The 21,983-nt window shown below is 37.9% G+C and overlaps 2 protein-coding genes across 7 annotated transcripts in view; one reads left to right on the top strand and one right to left on the bottom strand.

Annotated features, from left to right (window-relative positions):
* Positions 1-9,274, bottom strand: part of LOC105041085 (uncharacterized) — a 29,182-nt gene extending 19,908 nt beyond the window's left edge. For 3 of the 6 annotated variants that reach the window (XR_831337.4, XR_012139923.1, XM_010917880.4), the window contains exons 1-5: positions 9,128-9,274; positions 8,786-8,998; positions 8,549-8,600; positions 707-884; positions 242-624 (exon numbers count right to left, since the gene is read on the bottom strand). Coding sequence is in view for 4 of the 6 variants with exons in the window: in XM_010917880.4 (XP_010916182.1) it covers positions 242-624; positions 707-884; positions 8,549-8,600; positions 8,786-8,943 (771 nt within the window). In the remaining 2 variants the exon portion in view is untranslated. Of the gene's footprint in view, positions 1-241; positions 625-706; positions 885-8,548; positions 8,601-8,785; positions 8,999-9,127 lie in introns of those variants that run through there. The other 3 variants (XM_010917881.4, XM_073254302.1, XM_019849310.3) reach the window with 3 other exon arrangements.
* Positions 9,275-14,524: 5,250 nt separating this feature from the next.
* LOC105041086 (glucan endo-1,3-beta-glucosidase 3) lies at positions 14,525-20,762 on the top strand. Its single transcript, XM_019848869.3, has 5 exons — positions 14,525-14,769; positions 14,872-14,934; positions 17,162-18,418; positions 19,205-19,232; positions 20,260-20,762. Exons 2-5 carry the CDS (start codon positions 14,880-14,882, stop codon positions 20,411-20,413), a joined length of 1,494 nt encoding a protein of 497 aa, XP_019704428.1. The 5' UTR covers positions 14,525-14,769; positions 14,872-14,879; the 3' UTR covers positions 20,414-20,762.
* The last annotated feature ends 1,221 nt before the right edge of the window (positions 20,763-21,983 follow it).

Raw genomic sequence — 21,983 nt, 5'->3', positions numbered from 1 at the left:
CAATTTCACATAACAGCACAATTAATGATGCGTGAAAAGACCATTATGCACTTTGACAACTGACTTTTGTTTGTTTTTAGTTCCTTCTTCTATGTTGATACAATGTTTAGATGAAGCTTTCCCATTTATCCAATTAATCTGGAGTATATAAGAGTTTAAAGGCAGAGCAATAGACACATTAGCAGATGCTTTCATGGTATTGAAACTAAATGTTGATTCTCTCCTGAGGATCAGGACCTACCAATTTGGCAACAATTAGAGTCTCTGCTTCAGCAACAATAGCTTTTACAGTCTCCGGAGACAATCCTTGTGCATTCTCATAAAAGATTTTAGAAACAACTAGCTCCCTCTCCTTGCCATTTCCAGTGCCAAGATGATACTGATGCATCACCCAATTGGATTTCTCAGGTTTCTTGCCTTTTTTCATGCTCGCATAGAGAACCATTATCTTTTTACCACCCTGATGACTCCCATCAACAATGACTGGTCTAGTCTTACCCACCTTTTGCCAAAAGATATCTTCAGAGTCATCATTGTGTACCGTCCAATGCTTTGGATTCTTAGTATTATATATCTTGAATGATCTATGAAAGAAGTAGGATACACTTCCGTCCTTCTTGACACCTATTAATTGGCAATTTAAGCTGAAAGAAATGCAGAAATGATATATGTTGCAGGAATAAACCCAAATTTTCAAGATACTTACCAGGTAGTTTTTGGGGATGGGTGTAACCAAATCCATCATCTTTATCAAGGGAAGTAATAAATTCACTGATTAAAGGATGAGGATCAGCCTCCCCTTTGCCAACTTTTGCACGAAGATGCCAAAGTAGATCTCCATCAGATGGATCAAACTTCACACCTCTGGGTAACCCTGGCCACTCCTGCAAAGGATAATAATACATTATAGAGCTAACTTACAACCAACTGGTTTTGAGCTGCTAGTGTTATAATATTACCAATTCTAAAAAAAGTACATCAAAAGAGCTAGCCTTCACTTCAGAAAGGGATCTCCAACAATTAATTGATCATAAAATACAACAGACTATGAGGGATAGATGCAACAATGTGGTGGCGCAGCAATTTTACAAGAAGCAGTCAGTAAAACATAAACAAGAAAATTGACCTGAGATAGTAAAACTTTATCAATCACTAATACACCGTGACTGGCATGGGGGAAAGGTCCCTATGAAAAACTTGCAAGAACATCCCACAACATGATTGTTGCTTAAAAGCAACCCTCTGTTGTTATCGGAGAGGGGGAAAAAAAGTAGGGATATTATAATAATATTGTAATATCTTGAATCTTTCTCCTTTTTTAATTGAAATTACATGCAGTAAATAACAGGCAATCCCTGCTTATCTTTTAGCAACCTTGAGTTGCTCCAATTTTATCAAGTGAATCCAAAATTTGAGATTACAGATCAACAAGACAAACTTGACACTATTCCATACAAATTGCTAAAAGCATAATTGAAGCCAATAAAGATGCATTTCATCTACCAGTCATGGTAAATGGAAAGACTAATTACAGTGTGCATACCTAGCATGTGTATTTAACAAAAACAGTTACAAACGTACTGGTGATATTATACAAAAGAAAATTATCACAAATAAAATCACAAAAATATTTGGAATTTGTCCATTGAAATATGAAAGAAATTTGCCAGAAAATTCCTCTTAGTCATGGTCCTCTTTTGCCTGAAATTCATGTTACCTCTTTTTTATATATTAAAAAAAAAAAACATGACCTTGTTCTCTAGCAATTTATTTTGAAAAAATGCATATGCAAGCACCTTTCTCCAACAAGCAGCATGGTAAAAAATAAATGCTTCCCTTGAAGCCCATCCCACATTAAATGCATTCAGTTTTTGTATATCAAGAGGGCATTTCAAGGTGGTTCACACCCTGCACTGCTGCAAATTTAGCACCACGCCCGTTACTATTAATATCTTGTGATCCAGATAACATACTTTTTTGTGTACAGCACCCTTCATAACTTTGAAACCCATAATTTTTTTTCTACTTTGTATTACAAAATAATATAAATTTTTAATTGCATAAGTAAAATCTAAAACTGAAAAATAAAATCTGCTTTCCCCAAGAATAAAAATAAAATCCTCTTCTTTTCATTTTATTAGACTTTCGGCAAAACAATCTAATGTATATTGTGCCTTTGCTTTAAAATAATGTTGTAGATGCATCTTAGTCGCATCTCCTATTACTTTGTGAAACAGATCTGTAGGGAACTTCTGCCTACAGACAGCTCAATGCTAAAAACCTCTTTTGAAACAAGCCTCACATTAGACATGCTGAACATTATTTTTAAAACCAGCGGACAGTTTAACCACTAAGCATCCACTTAAACAATCCATATTCATTGGTCTAATCAGGCACTGTAATGAGTAATTCCTGTTTGATAAGAGCTCAGGTTGGGCTCTCTTTAGCACATGGGACCTTATGCATAGAAATGATACAATCTCAGAATTTAGTGGTTACAATGGAAAAAGGCTTGTTATGAGACTGCAACAAGCAGTTATCACAAGTCCTAAACAATGAGCATTAAAAACTCATTACAAAATACCTCACTGAAAATACTGAAGAAACTTAGCTGTAGGGTTGAAAAATTGGTCTCTAAAGTGAAATGTACTAAAATTCTTCTAGAAACATGTTCTTTGATCTTATTGATAAATAGAATGCCATCACAAAATACCACCTAGAAACTTTTGCCTTCAAGTGCATTTAAAAAAAAAATAAGCAAGAATTAGCAAATTGAGATCAATAGCATTTTACAGATTGGAAATAGAGCATCCAGTCTTTTAAAAGATCAGTTCAATTGGTCCCCTTGATCTTCTTATCCCACCAGATCCTCTAGAGTAGAAGATAATAGATAAGTATCACAGACCACATATATTAGCAAAATTAATAGCAGCAACACTTGGAAATGATATATATCATTTATGCAACAACAGTGTAACAACAAAATGAGAGTTAGCAACAGTTTGAAGAAGAGAAATGATAGTCAACTAAAAGAAAAGTGCGAGAAAAAGAACTAAAATAGGTCACAAGCCATGAGGAAAAGACAGAGTCTAGAATTCAAGACCATATGAATGAGATATGTTTTCATGGCTTCTGAGATAGTGCCACTCTCCTTTGAACTGCTTTTTTAAAAAAAGGGAAGAACGATTAAAATACAGAAACAGAAACCATATGCAAGATAATTTTCTACTGTATTGGATGGACCCATGCAGATGAATCTAGATTGGAGACAAGATAGAGGAGAGCAATAAGAAGAATTTGCTCAAGGAAGGAGTAGAAAGGGGCTTGATTTTGTTTAAAAGTACAAGTTATAGGGGCATTCATACTAAAATTATAATCCAATATCAATTATTGCAAGTATTACATCAAACACTTGAAATCCAAGATGCAAGACAATAATACTGCTGGCACTAAATCAAACATCCATGATTTGAGATGCAAGATGGCACATGAATACATCAGAAAAGCATAACTATAACTCTATGGAGCAGGAAAGAATAAGAGAATCAAGAAAAGATTTTGGGCCCAGGCAGTCTATCAATCAACGTATAAAATTCAATTATTTATCAAAAGCTCCAATGATGATCAGGAAAACTAAATTTTATGTAGGGTAGAGAACTCACCAAGTTGAAGTACAAGCTCAAGCAATCACCCAAAAGGAAACACAAAGTTGATGCAAGAGTTGGCAAGAATGATGGCATACATAAGTGTGAAAAAGTTTGACTGCAAAAAGAATAACATCTTCACTGCATTGGGATGACTCGGTTTTCGATCTTCTATATGAGGAGAAAACATTAGCCCATAATAGAAGTGGCATTGGGACTCTTGAGTAATAGAAGGAAGATCTAAGACACAGACCATTAGATCTCCTAATTCTTTAGTAAATATAACAGCCAGAGGACATGGACTCTTAGTAAATCATGAAGACATTTAATTTCCCAGTGATCATTAAATCTCCAAAATGGGCTCTTTTTAGGAAACACAAGAGCAAGAGAACATGGGTTCTCTTAGTTGCCCCTGTTCTGTTTTAAGGAAGTTGTCAACTGTGACCTCTTTTAATTGCTCATGATCTGTTTTAAGTAGTCGACTGAGAATCGAATCAGCCCCTAAAATCTGTAATCTAGCTCTGATATCCCCAAATCCATCATTAGTTTAGACAAATTTAGATAGGAGTATTTTTGGAATAGTTGTGTTCTTAAAGCTGTTTGTCCTGTCTATAGGATAGAGGTTTTTTTAAGCAAAGTTCGCAAATATTTAGCCTTTATAAAGTTGCTAGGGTAAACATTCATCTTCTTCATTATTTATCAGCTCCAGAAATACATAAAAATCATAAATACATGGAAACGATGAACAAACAACCTTAGTTCCATAAATACATGAAAATAGGGCTGGAAATGGGCCGGACTGGGCCACACCCCTCCGAGCTCAGCCCAAAATTTTTTTCAGGCTTCGGGTCAAACTTTGTCCCAAAACTTTTTGAAAAACTCAGGCCCGGGCTCGGGTCGGGCCCGGCCCGAACCCAATTGGGCCAGCCCAATCCCTCTCTTAAAAAAAAGCCTAACCCCCAAAAAAAAAGAGAAAAAAAACCGTTGTATTGAGGAGGCTAAGCCCTAACCTCCGGCTCCTCTGCCTTCCTCTACCTACACACTTGTTTTCATTGGAATCCATGTGCTTCAGTGCCACCCAAGCGATCATCTCCCTCTCAAACCTCCAAACATGGTTGAGGCCGATGAGCAGCTCGGCGATGGCGGCCTCCACCTTCTCCCAGTTGGCGAAGAAGAGCATCTGGAGGAGGAGCACGCCGTTCTGGGGCACCACCGCAAAGCGCTCCGTCTTCCCTCAAAGCTCCGCTCCCCTTACCACCCGAGCGGTCATCTCCCTCTCAAACCTCCAAACATGGTTGAGCCCGATGAGCAGCTCGGCGATGGCGGCCTCCACCTTCTCCCAGTTGGCGAAGAAGAGCATCTGGAGGAGGAGCACGCCATTCTGGGGCACCACCGCAAAGCGCTCCGTCTCCCCTCAAAGCTCCGCTCCCCTTGCCACCGCACGATGTCGTGCGCCACTAGCCCCAACCACTCACCAATGCTCATCCATCGGTGAGCGCTGTGAGATGCCGCCTAGCCACAAGGTTCTTGGGTCATAGAGCGTCAAGATCTTGTCCTTCTAAACATCTGATGATGGACAGTGGGGAGTGGGCAACATCCGTGGCCTTGCGGCCGCTCAGGATCTCAAAGTGGAGAATGCTGAAGCTGAAGACATCGATCTTGGTGCTGAGATTCTCCGGGGTGACATTGCTGGGGTTGAGGTGGCCAAGGGTCCCCACCGACGGTGGGGGGGCGATGGGCACGGGGCTCCAACTCGCAGCAAATGAAGGGGATGCAGATAGAAGATGGACCAGGGGCTAGGGCTTAATTTGATTAGGGCTAATTGATTAAACCAAGTAGCTACCACTAACTGATTAATTGATTAGGCTCGGGCTAACTCAGGTCAAGTATTTGGGCCAAACTAATTTGAGTATGGAACTAGACTTGGATCGGATATTCGGGCTACTAATCAGGCTAAATTCGGGCTCGGGCTCGAGCTGGGCCCGAGCTGGGCCAAAGGTATGCCCAAGCAGCCCGAAAAACAAACAGGCCCTATATTAAGGCCCAAGCCTGGTCTGAATTGTTTCGGATCGAGTCCGAAGCCTGATCCAAAGTCGGCCAAGCTCGATGGGCCTTGGGTCAGCCTGAGATCAATTCCAGCACCATATGAAAAACATTATTCATTAGTGCAAATACATGAAAAAAATGAACGAACAAAACCACACTTTTCCAAAAGCATCAAGAGTACTTGAAACCAAATGTGAATATTTAAGAAAATAACTATGCTTCTAATGCAGAGTCTACTTGTTTGGTCAACATACTGCAGCTTCATTTCTAACAACATTTTATTCAATATTACAATGTTTAAAAATTAAGATCTTTAATTTTTCATCATTAAATTTCCAGCAATGTTCTAGTTGTCAGCATAAAGGAACAGGAACTACATTATAGCATATTTTGACCTGGTTTAGAATTTCTACTGGCAAGCTTGTTATGGGTGAATATAACTAGCATACGTAATTTTTGTTAATGGCACATCTTGCTTCATTTCAGTCACTAGCGTCAGAATTTTCTGTCAATATGATGTTTTAAAAGCCTGCTAGGGTCCTCTTTACATTGGTGTGCATAAATCTCACTCATATTTACATTGGCATGCATAAGTATCACTAATATTTACATTGGCATGCATATGTATCGCTAGTATAAGATTGAGTCATGGTTTACCATACCACCCAATACCACTCCATACAAGGCATATCGTACCATAGCGGGGAGAAACTAATATGAAATCTCACTTCGAATCGGTACAAATGTACCGCTCCGTACCAACGCATACCGATCCATACCGACCTGAACCAAAATGTACCAAAAAAAAATTGAAAAAAATGGTTTAGAAGCTATTTCGGCATAAGAAGCATACCGTACCGTACCAAAACAGCAAGGTACCAATTCAGTACCTGGTACCGAGATAGCGAACATTGAGACTAATAGTGATATCGGTCTGCTTTCTCTCATGGCACTGAAGTTACCTAGATGCTCACATTAAAGGCAATGCTGGCTCAAGTTATGTCAGCTTCCTATGGTAACTAGTACAAGCATGATATATACCAAACCTCATATGATAGGCTGGTATTTTCTGAACCACATTGGATAGCAAGATAACCAGCATGACCATGCCCTACTTTAGTACTACAAGGGTTTACTCCTCTCCAAAATTCAGTCCTTTATCTAAATTTCATGTCCATTTACAGTACTATCCGCTGTATGATAAGACAACATCTCATTCAGCAAGAAATTGTAGCTAAGATGCTCCATTCACCCAAATAAGCACAAACTTAATGTATGGTCTCCTTTGTGGCATACACACACAAAAACAAAAAAAAAAGTAGTTTCTCCCAACAGCCAGTGGTTCTGAGATCAAGAGAACTTTAATAACTTTATCTAATTTCTCAACAAATTCAAGAAAATGTGCAACACTAAATTTAAAGCAACCGTCAATCCTATGACAAAAATGACCATTAGCCTGGCGATTGGTGATCGTTTTTAGTTGGCCCTCATCAAAAAGGCAGAAGTGCCTTTATCCCACTCAAACTAATAATGGGAATCCACATGTAACAACCTCAATGCCCTGGTCAATGGGCAGCAGGTGCATATATCATCCAACTACATGCATTAACAAATTATCATGTCATCTTATGATGCCCACTTGATGTTGGATGTCAACAGAACTATCAGGATTATACATTTTAGCATGGTGGTCTGTCTACAGCATTCTTAGCCCTCTAGTTCTCATTCAGCACCAACATAAGAAGTATTAATGCTTACAAATATTCACTATCTAAAATGATGGTCTCAAAATCAGGTTAGGATTGAAGCAATTTGACCCTTCTCTCGTTACGATTAAGGTTGTCTCCTGACACGATAATACTTGCAAGTTGCAACTATACTTTGTGATTCCAGAAGTAATCATGCCAAAACAATTATGATTCCACAGGCAAATCAATGGCACTATACTTTATGCCTCAAATATCCATTTCGGCAAGTAGAAGAGGAGTTGACTATCTGAAAATGCTTGTGTCACAATCAATAATTTTTCTAGCCCTTAAAACCTAATTTATCTGAACAGTACAAGTTGCAACATCCATATGATTATGTTTGATCACAGAACACATTATTCTTATTTTGTCCTTTACTTGCTTGTGTCTGCACTGTTTATGCATAATGTTAATTTAGAGACTTGAATCAGTTGGCTTTTCACAATATGGTGCGTGTGTGAAATTGATTAGAGACAATATACATAACTATATAGATAAAACTAAATAGGGCTTTCATTTGGTTGAGGACTGTGCAGAATTTAGATTTAAAAATGTGAAAGAGAATCAGCAACAGAAAATTGAACAATCTACTATTCTTGTGTTTTAAATCCAACTCTAAAGGTAAAGCTAGGCTGCATTAAGGATGCCACACACTTTTGAGTATCATCGGATAACCTAGGGGGCTAAAAATATGGTAATGCATCCCAGGTTTATATTGTATCAAGAAAAGCGATAGAAAGTTCAGCATTGATAATCATCTACATATTGTATCACCGTATTGACGTGAAAAAAGGCACCACAAAAAAAAAAAAAAAAAAAAAAAAAACTTTCCTTATATTCTTGTGCATGATGTACTATTAATAAAAGCACACTTCAAAAGTTAATTCCATTATCCAAGAATATCAGATAATTCACTAAAAGAGTTGCCCGAAATAATAATAAATGCCAATTCCAACACCACATATCAAAGTAGCATTCAAGCTCTGTGTTGTTGATCAGCTAAAAATCTACGTTGCCATATTGGCAAGCAAGAATTAAAGTTTTTTTGGGGGAAAAAAATATTTAGTGTGTAAGAAGAATAGAGATAGAAAGAAAGCTAAACAAGATAACCTGTGAAGCTCCAGGAGAGACCCGCTTGACAGCCATATCTACTGGAGGCCTGCTGTTAGCCATAGATGGGTTACCATCCACCAACATAATGGTATCAAGAACAAGATTACAAGAAAGAGGCGTTTTTTTTTCTTTTTCTTTGTCTTTTTTCTTTCCGGGGGGACGGGAGGGTGTGTGGGGGAATGGGAAGAAAAGAAAATTCGGTAAGAAAACTGAGATGAAGAATCGAAAGCTTACTTCGAATAAACTGGGACCGAAGGGGACGACGTGCTCGAGAGAAGCAACCGCCGCCGTTTGATCAGCGGCATGTAGTCAAGATCATCCATCCAGCACTTATCTCCTGCCCTAATCTTGACCTTGTCTGTAGACCCGTCGATAGCAATGGCGGAATCCATTCCCAGCTAGGGTTTTCTCGCGCCAACGCCTCGGAATTGGAAGCCGGCCATTCCACTGGAGGAGAAGAAAGTGAGGGAAAAGGAGAAGAAGAAGAGGTGAAATCACATAATTAGGGTTTGAGAGAGATGGAAAGGTTGAAGGAAAGAGAGAAGGAGAGGAGAAGAGGAGAAGGAAAGGTGATACCTGCGCATTCTGGTCGCCGATATGGAGCGGGTAGGGCTTTCGCCGAGAGAAGGGGAAAAGACCCCTCGAGCTTCCGAGGCAGAGGGGCCAACGGGCACTCGGGCGGTATGGATTCTTGATTGGTATTCTAATACTCCCAGCCAGCGCATGATAGGCATGGCCCGGAATGACATGCCACGTGACGGAACTTTGGAGTCAACCGATAACCAATATGCTTGAGGTTTTTTTATTATTATTATTTTTCAACAAACTAAGTATCCATTCTGTTGAGGTGTATCGAGTTACGTGATAATTTGGCAATTCATAAAAATTATTTATTAAAAAAATAATTATAAAAAAAATAAATTTTATCATATTTGATTAATAAAAAATTAATTATAAAAATAATATTAAAAAATTATTATATTTGGTTGGAGATAATACTATATAGAAATACAATAAGATTTATAAATATAATCTTCAATATAAAATAATTTTTTAATATTAATATAGTATTATCATCTCCAATTAATTCTTATACGATGATTATAATCATAAAGTCTATTACATAATATTATCTTCATCTTAATTATTTTATAAAATTTTTCATTGAACAAATTTGAAAAGACATCCGAACAAATTCAATGATTACACATATAATTTTATTAGAAATATTTTTATCAAGTATGAATTATTACCATTCAAAAATTTATCGAATACCAACTTCTATCGTATTTATTTTATATTTTTTTATAAAAAATAAATATAAGATCCATCAATTTTTTTATCATTTTTTTTTATACTAAATATCATAATTGGGCATGAAATTTATTTTTCCGTGTTGGATTGCCTCTAATCAAATGGATTCTAATTCTTTGGGATATGACCAGGGTCATAAAATTTAGATATGCAATGCGATCGTGATCATGTAATACTGTAGCATGTAACAGGTGCTCGAGCACAGTTCAATAAATATTTGGATGTTTTTAATTGAGGTTTAAATGTTCTTGGACAATTTTAAATTGGATGATTTGGCAATTTATGGATTATGTTCATAGATTTGTACTGTGTCATGACATGTATGAAGTATGATTAGCTCCATGTGAATCATGACGTATTATACTTGCAAGTTTCATTGGGAAAAAGATCGTGGTATTTTGGTTTATGTGGGATCCAACCCTCAAATCTATTTTTTGTTATAATGATTTTGCATAAAAAAAACATAAACTGGTTGATTCTTGGTATGGTGTCAATTATGATCATGTGTGCCTTAGTATTGGAAGAAATATATTCGTAATCAAACAAATCTCCATATTCCAAGAGAAATGAGATCAAATATTATGAAAAAACCTCCGAAATCCGGACAATGGAGGACCGTATTGGAAATTTTGAGCAACAGAATACAAATATAATTGATTTAATGATCAAGCCGAGTTGTTACCATGTGAACTCTACCTTTTGATAGATTTTAGTTAGGAATATGCTTGGACTCCACCATACTGCCAATCAACAATTCAGTAATAAGCATCATCCGTCAAGTCCGATAATAATTCTCAATAACGCAATATCAAGCATCATTTGCCAATCTAGGTAGCACATCTAAGCATGATAATTTACAGTTGGATATGTAAATAATATCAGAAGCATTAATATCTTAAATTAAAAGTAGGAAAAGAACTTCTTTACAAATGAAATAATGCAATTAGGATTTTGATCATCCCTCAACAACAGTGCCTTTTTTGAATATGCTACTTTTGATATAAAAAGTACATAATATATGTAAATATGAAATTAGTAACTAAAGACTCGTTTTCATGATAAAAGTTATAATATAATATTCCCTCTATGGCTAGAGTAGGGGGAAGTGGGGAGCAGGGCGCACGTACACCTCTCCCTCTCTCGAGTCTATTAAAAACTTTCACAGCTTCCTATTTTGAATAAACTGGTCCTCCATAGCAGTCGATTCTATATGCCTCTTTGTTTAAAAAAATGATGGTTGTGTTTTTTTTCGTGGAATGCATGTTTTTCTCTCATTTTTGTTTTCTCCTTTTGTTACAAGAATCCATAATTTCATAAATTTAAAAATTTGAAGATTCAAATTTGTTAGTGTTTTAAGAAGCACAAATAAAGTTATGAGAAGACCATATAATAATTTTAAAATATGTGATTCCTTCGAGGATTATTGCATGAATTTTATAACCAAAAACAGATTAGCAAAAGGAAATAATCAATAAAAACAATTAACTAAAAATCAGGATATTTATTTATGATGGATGAATATAATTAAGTTATGCTGTGTGTTTATTAATAATACCTCTTTGAATGAAATTATTAGTTTTGCTGGTCCTCTTTCTTCATCATGATGCTGCTAAGCAATATAATCATTTTAATGCATAGACAACTACTCATTAATTTTAAATTGAATTCAAAGAGAATATGAGTTTTAGATATGTGAAGCACATAATTTGGCAACAAACAACCTCTGAACAGAGCCTCCTTTGTGCACCATATCTGAGTTTAATATTCAAAAAAAAAAAAAAAAAAAAACACAACAATCCCTTGTTCGATCCTTGGACATTCAAATTAGAATAATTAGTTAAAGCGATGTACTTTCAAAGTAATAGAAATAATTTCTTTAATTTATAGAATAAAAAAAAGTGCAACAGAAATGAAATGATGCAGTATAAAGGAGGACTTGAATGAGCAAAAACAATTCACTATAAACCAGAGAATGTTGTGATAGGTCCTTATATTGTCATTGAGGCTTGATGTATTTTTGATTTTTTTTAGATTAAATTTATGTTAAATCTTTCAACATTATATGCATTTATTATTTTCTGACTGTGATTCTCCCTATGATTTTCCCAATGTATTTGAACAATACGTACATCACACACGTCTTGCAAATTTGTACTAGCTATAGCAAACAAATTACCATGTTGCTAATAGTATCATCTAAAGGTACACATGTATATGATCCTTCCAGCTATATTCTAAACAAGAACTGAGAGTTTTATCAATAGTGTATTTTAGTCATATGATATATGTATATCGACCAAGATAGTGCACATAGTGAAGTTAGTGGGATATATATTATCTATATTTGTACAATCAACTTGATTAAAAATTCATTTACTATATACATTGTAAAGCTTGTCAATCATTGCTGGCTAAGTTGCATTGAAGAAGAGGTTTGAACCCTAATGAACTTTGAGAGAAAATAAGATTTAGTAAGAAATTAAAGAAGCCATACAAAAAATCATAAAAGAAATATCTTAGTATAAGCGGACTCTGAGAAATTTTGAATAAGGAGGAAGAGAGATAGTTTTAGACCAAGAGAAAAATATGAGATACAATGTGTTATAAGTTAAAATTTTTTAAAAAATATCTTAAAATTAAGATTTTAGTTAATATAATTGGATTATAACCAGTTTCCTAAAAATAAGCATACATTATGACTACTTTTTATTAAAAAATATAATGCAGTTCCTCCGAAGGATTTGACAGACAAAAGGGGTGATTTTTTATCTGATGTAATTAATTTTTAAAAAACAATGGATATCCATCTCTATATGATCGAGAAAACAAAAAATAATATTGAAATTTTGGTTTTCCTATTTTCCTTCTCAAACCTTCTAAATCATGAATGTACTGGAAAGACATCCAAGCTGTGGCAGTTCTTGATATGTTAGCATATCCCTAGCATCATGCACGTGCGATCTAAAAGAAAAGAATGCCAGGGAGTTCAGGGAAAATGAGTAGTACTCTCAACATCCTTGAGCTCATCTTTTAAAATGCAACCCAGGTTGGATGCATATTTTATCCGCTCGCTACTTTTCCATCTTCACACGTAGGGATTGAGTTAGTGCCTCCCTTCCCCCCGTGTACTCACACTCATTTCTTTTAATTAAATACATCATTTCACGTGGACGCTAAAATTGAGAAAGAAAGAAGCACATCATGCTATACGAGAAGTATATCTAACAAATGAGTTTTGCGATGGCGGATCAATCTTACTTTTATGTAGGAGTAAATATTTATTACCTTTTTATGTTATTTTTATTCTTTTGTTACGGAAGACTGCCGGCAACTACCTTTCCTCACTCACCAAAAAAAAAAAAAAAAAATCCTCTCTCCTCCTCTCTGTCCCTTTTCTCACCCTAGTTTCTGCTGCCTCATTTTCTAGCAATCGAGGTTCGGCCAGGGTTTAGCTAGGAGCCCAAGGTTCGCCGGCAGCAGAAAATATAACTCGGCATTGATGCATCCAAGTACAAATTAACAAGGATGAATAACTGGAAATGTGGTTATTTTGGGATGAGAGATGAGTGGAGAGCAAGAAATTGGGTAACGCAGAAATCGACATAGGAGTATCAGTATGGTAGCTAGGTAGTAGAAAGAGGGAGAAGTTGGCAGAGAATGAGTGGTGTTTTAGTACATCAATTAATCTGAAAGCTACTACAAATTTTGAGCTGTTAGAAGATTTTATATATTAAGATTTAATTCTATATGTAAAAATTAAATATATGCAGATATCTTAAGCTCTCTGACTAGAGGCACATAAATATGATCAAATTTTTGCTTTGATTTTATTAATATGAAAGTAATAATCGATGCTCATAATTATTGTAATTAATAATTTGATATTTATTAGTATAAATTGGATGTTCGAATAAATTTTTATATGACCATCGTAGAGTTACTTAGAAGACTTAATGCACAAAAAATTTAATTCCATTCATAAAAGTCAATTATATGTAAATATTTGAAACTTCTCATGATCAACATTTTTTTCACAAATTTTCTATGGACTATGGTAGAGATAAAACGCTACTCTCTCTTGGCAAGCCAACGACCCATCAAAACCTTCTTTATTCAAGACACTTTCGATTGGTATCGAGCTTGCAATGGATGGAGAACCAAGTTCGGAACGGACATCAAACACTAGAACAAAATCGTTACACAAATTCAGTTTAAATTTTCATCCCAGCCATTCATCAAATCAATCAAAATGCCCCTCGTGATTCGCCCGGACCCCTCCCCAAAAGACCTTCCCGCCCATCGCCTGCTTCCCGTACGCACCCCCACGCCCCTGCCCTAATGACACCAAAATCTAAAGGTAACAATAGAAAATCTAAAAAGCTGCGTCCGAGTTCGAAATTTGACCGTTGTTTCCAGCTGGTCGCCACGTCAACAGTGGGCCCCAGTGGGGCCTTCCGCCACTGCCAAGATGCTCCCAGGGTACCTCGAAACGGCTAACCGGTTCCTCGTCCGGATCCACCGCCTCGCTCTGCCCATGATCCTATGCTCCAAGGAAGATCTGCCGTCCGATCGCTGACAAAAGGCTTGTGATCGAAGGGATCGGATGGGAGTCCCTGGAAAGACCACAAAGCCCCAGTCCCTCCTCTTCTTGGTTCCCCACTTCCATAAAAGTCTCGCCTTTACCATATTCTCCTCTGTTTTGTTCCACCCAACTCAACTCAAACCAGGGGGAAAAAGGCCTCTTTTTTCCAAAACATTCTTCTCTTCTTAGATTTCTCTCTTCTTCTCGCTTCTTCTACTGATATTTTTATTCTTGTTCTTTAGATTTCTTCGGTCAAGGGGAGGAGAAAAGGGGCTCTTTTTCCCTCTTCGTGCTTTGTTTTCTCCGCTGTTCTTCTTCTCCGGTGATTTCTTCGATTTCTCGATTTCCTATCTTTTACCTATTCTAGTCCCCATTACCCGATTGCTTTATGTGATTGGAAGGACGAAGTGTTCTTCTTTTGAAGGGGAATCGATGGCGCCGCTTCTCCTCTTGCTTCTGGCGATCTCGGTGGTTTATGCGGACGAAGGTGCGGATTCTCTTCTTCTCTGATGTCAAAATCTTTCTCTTTTCTCCTTTTGTTTGCGTTCGATTCATTCTTCAAGCTATTTGATTTCAGACAGATTTCTTACTCTTTACTTGTTCGTATTTTTTTTTCTTCGGCATTTTTGGATTTTGCGAGAAATGTTAGCTGAGAGGTAGGGCTTTGTCACAGTCCTCTCCTCTCGAGCTCATCTATTCGAAGATTCAGATGTCCTACAGATTTGTCGCTTTATTTGTTTCCATTTACAGTATTACTTCAGTCCAGTGTTGTTGTAGACTTATAGGATGGAGTCTTTTGTTTTATTTTGCGGAAAAAGCATTAGTCTTTGGGCTGATTGATGTGGATTTTTTTCTTCTTTAGCTCACCGTATTTCCCCATCATGGCTAGATGTGTTTATTAGATTTAATTTACTTTGGCCAATGTAACTTGCTAGGTTTTCTGAGCTGGTGGATTGTCAAAAATGTGCGTCCTTTTTTTTTTTTTTGATAAGAAAAATGTTTGGCCTTCTTTATTGCATGCAGTGAACATAGGACCGACCTTTACCCAAAAGTAAAAAAAAAAAAAAGGACCTTGGGTAGGTTCCTCGTTGGCGGGTGGAGTATCAAGTCAGCTATCATTTCTTGTTCCAGATCTTGCATAACTACAAACTATTATATATTCCAAACGAGGATGGTGACACCGATATTTTTTTTTTTTTGGGAGTCGGTCGGGAAGTTTTAATCCATGTTAGAAAACCACCATCTTTCTATTTGATTTGGGGTGAGTGGTTGATGCTGTGCTATCAACTAATATCTCTATCTGTCTCTCCATATATATATAAATATATGTTTCACGAAAGGATGGTAACCCACATTTTTCTGGAGTGGTCGGGATTCGGTAAGTTTTAATCCATGCACGTTGGAAAACCACCACCTTTTTATATGATTTTGGGGTGATTGGTTGATGCTATGCCATCGCGGGGTATAATATAAAAGTATATTAAATTGTTTAGGTAGGTAGTTAACGTAAAAAATTTTCAGAGTAATCACTCTTTTTCTTTGAGCCGAGTTGGTGTGACTGGAACGAGTTGACTCATGTTTGTGATGCGATGGTGACTATTGTGTGCTGCGGACCTGCGGTGAAGTGGGTCCGGGCTCTGCAGCGAATCTCTTTTAGAACATAAAATCAAAGAGACCGATCATTATGTAACAACAATAAATTCCTCAGCCACCGTGAGCACATTTGGGAGCAGTAGATTCGCAGGCCCCTCAAGCATACCAATGGAGGCATCTTGTCTAACCTTAGTTTTGAAAGTTTGTTGTTTGCTTAAAGGAATCAATGGCGGATCGACAGCGAAATAACGTGGGCGTACAGTGGGGGCAAGAATTCAAATCTTGGGGCGATTCGAAGTCGGAAAGACGTCCGTTCGCCGACTTTATGTGACATGTGTTGGTGACGTGCTCCCGCTTCCTCTCCGTGTCCCATTATCATCGACCGGCTTTAATCAACGGCCAATAATCATCGTGTTGGATTGCCTGGATCAATAAACAATTGGTTTCTTATCTGGTAAATTTGTTTTATTGCTTTGTCTCATTGGCTTTATTGTTGTCTTCGTATGCTTGCGAAAGCGGCAGTATGGTTTCCGCTTCTTCCGCTCGTCCTCGAGATCCGATCCCATCGCGCCTCTGTGGGGACCCGGGAGTCGATCAGACGCTCCTATGGAAATGCGATATCTATCAATCCGATGATATGGGCCCATGCGTGAATAGACGGTGATCTGGTCACCTTATATCGTTCCGACGATTCGAGCCCTGGGATTAGAAATAGACGGCGGATCTCGGGACTCTCATAGACATGTCTGTGCAGTTTGCTTTCACGAAACTGTTATCACCATTCTGGTTGCACGTGGCGCCCGTACCCAGTTGTCTCCCGGATCAGTTTGTTGCTCGACAGCTAGTCTTCGATTGCTGTTCCGCTGGACCACGTTAGCAGATATATCATCACGATCGAGTCCCTTTTTTTAGTTTTTTTTTCCTTGCTTTTCTATCTTTCTCTCTTTATTTTTTTTTTGGTAAGTTTCTATCTTTCTCTCTTTATTTTTTTTTTGGTGAGTTTCTATCTTTCTCTTCAAATAATAAACATGTCACTTACTGGTTTATTTGATTTCAAAAGGTTTTTTTATTACATTTGCGCATTTTAGCATTTGCTGAGGGCTTTGGACTAACGTGCGCAGGGGCGTACATTGGGGCGAACATCGGGACGGCGCTGTCGGACATGCCGTCGCCGACTCAAGTGGTGGCGCTGCTGAAGTCGCAGCAGATCCGGCACGTGCGGCTGTACGATGCGGACGCGGCCATGCTGGCGGCGCTCGCCAACACCGGCATCCGCGTCACCGTCTCCGTCCCCAACGATCAGCTCCTCGCCGTCGGCCAGTCCAACGCCACCGCCGCCAACTGGGTCGCCCGCAACGTCGTCGCCCACGTCCCCACCGTCAACATCACCGCGGTGGCCGTCGGCTCCGAGGTCCTCACCGCCCTCCCCAACGCCGCCCCTCTCCTCGTCCCGGCCCTCCGCTACGTCCACTCCGCCCTCGTCGCCGCCAACCTCGACCGCCAGATCAAAGTCTCCACTCCCCACTCCTCCTCCATCATCCTCGACTCCTTCCCCCCTTCCCAGGCCTTCTTCAACCGCTCCCTCGACCCCGTCATCTCCCCTATGCTCAAGTTCCTCCAGTCCACCGGCTCCTACCTCATGCTCAACGTCTACCCTTACTACGACTACATGCAGTCCAACGGCGTCATCCCTCTCGACTACGCGCTCTTCCGCCCGCTGCCGCCCAACAAGGAAGCGGTCGACGCCAACACTCTGCTTCACTACACCAACGTCTTCGACGCCATCGTCGACGCCGCTTACTTCGCCATGGCTTATCTGAACATCACCAACGTCCCCGTCGTCGTCCTCGAGTCCGGCTGGCCCCACAAGGGGGACCCCTCGGAAGAGCCCGATGCCACCGCCGACAACGCGGACACCTACAACAGCAACCTTATCCGTCACGTGCTCAACAGCACCGGCACCCCCAAGCACCCGGGCGTCCCCGTCCCGACCTACATCTACGAGCTCTACGACGAGGACCAGCGGCCCGGGACGCTGTCGGAGCGCAACTGGGGGCTCTTCGATGCCAGTGGGGTGCCCGTGTACACGCTGCACCTCACCGGGTCGGGGGTGTTGCTGGCGAATGACACGACGAACCAGACGTACTGCATCGCGAGGGATGGGGCGGATGCAAAGATGCTGCAGGCGGCGCTCGACTGGGCGTGTGGGCCGGGGAAGGTGGACTGCTCGGTGCTGATGCAGGGGCAACGATGCTATGATCCTGACACGGTGGAGGCGCATGCGACGTATGCGTTCAATGCGTATTACCGTGGGATGGGGATGAGTTCGGGGACGTGCTACTTCAATGGGGTTGCCACCGTTACTACCACTGATCCAAGTAAGGAAGCTCTCTCTGTTATTGAACATTCAATTTGAAATTATTTTTTCCACCCTCTTGTTGCCAGAAATTTGCATCCGGCACCCCACCCACCACTTAAATTGGTATTAAATTTAGTGTTTTTCTATACAAAATCAGCATGCCTTTAGTCATTAGTTTGATGACTAACATTATGTTGCCGAGTTCATGTATAAACCTCGGGGCACACTCCAGGAATCCATGCATCAACTCTATAGTGATATAGCATGAAGCTCTATAATGGTATATCACCATTCACCACTAAACTAGCAATGGGAAATATCTGCTCCATTGCAATGGTGGAACAAGTATGCCTGTGAGCGTCTATTACAGGGTATGCAGAAACATATATATAGCATGCGGGCACTATTTATTTTTGTTTGGTATAGCAATGGTAGTTATTATTATTATTATTTTTTTGCCCCAAATCTTACATGAGCCATATCATATTTTTATTATATAAGCGCAAAAGAATTACACATCTGAACTATCTAAAATTGGTGTAATAAGAACATGCATTTTGTTTCATATTAGTTATTAAACTTCAGTAGTTTAGCACTTCTGCTGTATTCTTGTATGTAGAAGATTAACTCATTTGAAAATGCCTATGTGCATACAATTTGAGTATGTATGCGACTAATTTAGAATTGTGCCATGAAAGATATTGCTTCAGAAAGGCATTTGATTGATAAAATTTATGTACTTATTCTTAGGATGCAAGATCAAATTATGCCAGTTGTTTATATCTGGGTATTTCTTTTGATGCAGGTCATGATGGCTGTGTATTTCCTGGAAGGTATGTCGCTTTAACCTAAGAAAATGTCAAATTGCTTATGACTCAATAGTGTTAATATATAGTATCAGTTTCTTGTATGCAATTTTTTTTTTTTTTTTTTCTGAAAACAAATATTTTAGATGGTAGAAGTAAAAGCCATTTGCAATCATTTAGCTTTGTTGGCCTGGCCTGTAGGTGTGATCCTTGTATATTATCCTATGAAGTCATTCATATTTTCATTAGAAAAGACCAAAAGTTACATAAACCATATGGGTATAGTCAGACAGCTCACTTTGATGACTTAATTTGAATAGAAAGTAATATAGGTCATGTAAATCTTACGATTGGCCTGGAGTCTGGCATTTTCTTTGATATTTATACTACTTAAGATCAAAAAGAAATGGGAGAGAAAATTGTATACCCTTTCCTCTTCCTTCTATTCTGGTCGGTTAAATGGCTAAGATATTTTGTCTTATATATTGAATGGGGTTTTGAATCATTTGATAAAATCAAAGATGCTTTATGATATGCTAATGTTCTTAGAGTTCTTATACTGACGGAGACCCCTTTGTTTGTGGAGTTGGTTTGAAGTGTCAAAATCCGATATGAGATTCATATAACAAATGTCTCACCCAGTGCATCATAAAGTAAGAATTCATTAACATTGAAAACACAACTTAGTTACCTTGATAACGCTTCTAACAGGACATTGTTTACGGTGATCTGGTCAACAGTGACTAGGCTAACCTCTGTTTATTTGAAAACTATGCTTCAGAATCTGTTTTTTCTTCCTTCAGTTGGCTTATGTGATAAAAGTAACTCTGTGACTGCCTTTAGGCCTTGGTGCTTAAGAGTTTGTACTCTCTTCTTGTTCTCTTAGATGTTTTAGTCTTTTGAGATTCGGCTATCTTGAGCTATGGGGGTCATATTGTTTTGGATCTAAGAGTTATTGCGTTTACTTTTGGAGATCATTATAAGTTACATGCTTTTGGAAGTCAGTCCGGCTTTACAGCCATGAAATTGGGATGTGTTATTGTTTCTCGTGCAGTGGTGGAAAGAATGGCACCTTCTTTAATGGCACATCGCTGGCACCTGCATCAAATTCCACCTCGGCTGAATCTGCCTCCCCTCACAGTTTCCATGACACCAAGTTGCTCTTTCAAATCTTCGGAGTCCTGCTATTGAGTCTGCTATTCTTGTAGTTCATGATCTCTCTTCTTTTTGTTCAGAGTGATCTTGGATCAGAAGCCTTGGAATTGAAAATTGGATTGAATGTGGACTTCTGAGGGGGGATGTGCTTCCTTTTTTCGATGATGAAGCTTGCTGCATGGCACACCCAATTTTGTCTTATGCTTAGGCGAAGGATTTTCATGGAATTGGATTAGTTCATTGCCATTCCTTTTGTTTCTGTTTCTTTAGTTGGACTGATTGCAAATTTTTGTACAAAGAGATCTAAGTAGTTGATGATCCAAGAACTAGAGACTGTTGCTCTTTGATCACGCTCATGTCAACTGACATGTTATTTATTGGAATTGGTTTGTTCCTTTTCAATTTTTCCTCATCCTTGCGATATGTTTATTAGATTTTGAAAACCATTTAAATCAATTAACTTGTAGAGGGTATTGTTTCAAGGCAAATACCAGTGTTGCATAAAGTCTTGGCTATTTCGGTTGAACAAATTAATAAGCTTCTAGTAGGCGTTTGCATCTTCATCTCTAACGTCACGTACTCATTTGTATTTCTAGCAGTTAATCTTAACCTTTTGTATATGATCCTGATGTTCTCGTCAAGGGCATTTATCTTCATACCAGCATCTCGAACGATGAAAGCGCAACCAAACACGTCCCTCAAAGATATGTAGAAAAGTAAAGCTTCAGGTACTACAATGTGACAATGAGCATTGATTCTGAGATGATGAACAGAATGTACATGACAAAAGATGGATGGTTGCGCATTGTTCTTCAAATTAAAGCTATTTGATGGTTTTTGTGTCTGGGGTAGAATGCTTGGCATATTGGGCCTTAGTTTTGTCTTTTAAGTTGATGTTTGGTGATCCAGATGAGATTAGATGATCTTAGATCACTGATGATCTTTATCCAAGGATAATTTGATTTTTGATTATCTAAGATCATCATGTTTAGTATGTTATATTTCAGTAATTAAAAATTTTCAGATATTTATAATAATTTATTTAGTATTCGATGGAAATTCAAAATCACTAACTGTATAATATTTAAATTATCCTTCATATATTCTATAAATTATATTTATCACTTATATAAAATATATTAAGATCCATTATTAATATATAACATAAAATGATATTTATTAATTTTATAAAAATATATTAATTATTATTATAGAATTAATATTTTTTTATAATATATGTAATTATTTCAATATCAGTACTTATTTTGATTAAGAAAATTAAAAAAATAAGATAAATAGAAGTAATATATAAAAAAATTATAATATAAATATAAAGTATAATAATATATTTTTATTATATTTTAAAATTATAAATAAATTATGATATGATAATAATAATATAATATATAATATTGATATAATATGTTAGATATATTGATATACTAATTTTTTTTATTGAACCAAGAGGTATTTTTGTCACTAAATTTTGGTCCAATATTACCATCCTAGGATTGTCTTCTAGAGTTGTCTTCGATATCTGACCCCAAGGATGAGTTTTTTATCATTGAGATAGATAGCGATTTGATGAGTAATGGTAATTTTGGATCTCTATCACACACGATT

Source organism: Elaeis guineensis, chromosome 3, assembly GCF_000442705.2.
Source record: "Elaeis guineensis isolate ETL-2024a chromosome 3, EG11, whole genome shotgun sequence".
NCBI classification, from domain to species: domain Eukaryota; kingdom Viridiplantae; phylum Streptophyta; class Magnoliopsida; order Arecales; family Arecaceae; genus Elaeis; species Elaeis guineensis.
Note: the sequence above shows the minus strand (reverse complement) of the source record. Positions and strands in the feature narration are given on the sequence as shown.

Excerpts from the sequence above, each read along its gene's own strand:
- LOC105041086 (XM_019848869.3), top strand. The coding sequence starts at position 14,880 with ATGGCGCCGCTTCTCCTCTTGCTTCTGGCGATCTCGGTGGTTTATGCG. Across the intron at positions 18,419-19,204 it reads CGTTACTACCACTGATCCAA|GTCATGATGGCTGTGTATTT; the intron begins GTAAGGAAGCTC and ends CTTTTGATGCAG. Across the intron at positions 19,233-20,259 it reads GGCTGTGTATTTCCTGGAAG|TGGTGGAAAGAATGGCACCT; the intron begins GTATGTCGCTTT and ends TTTCTCGTGCAG.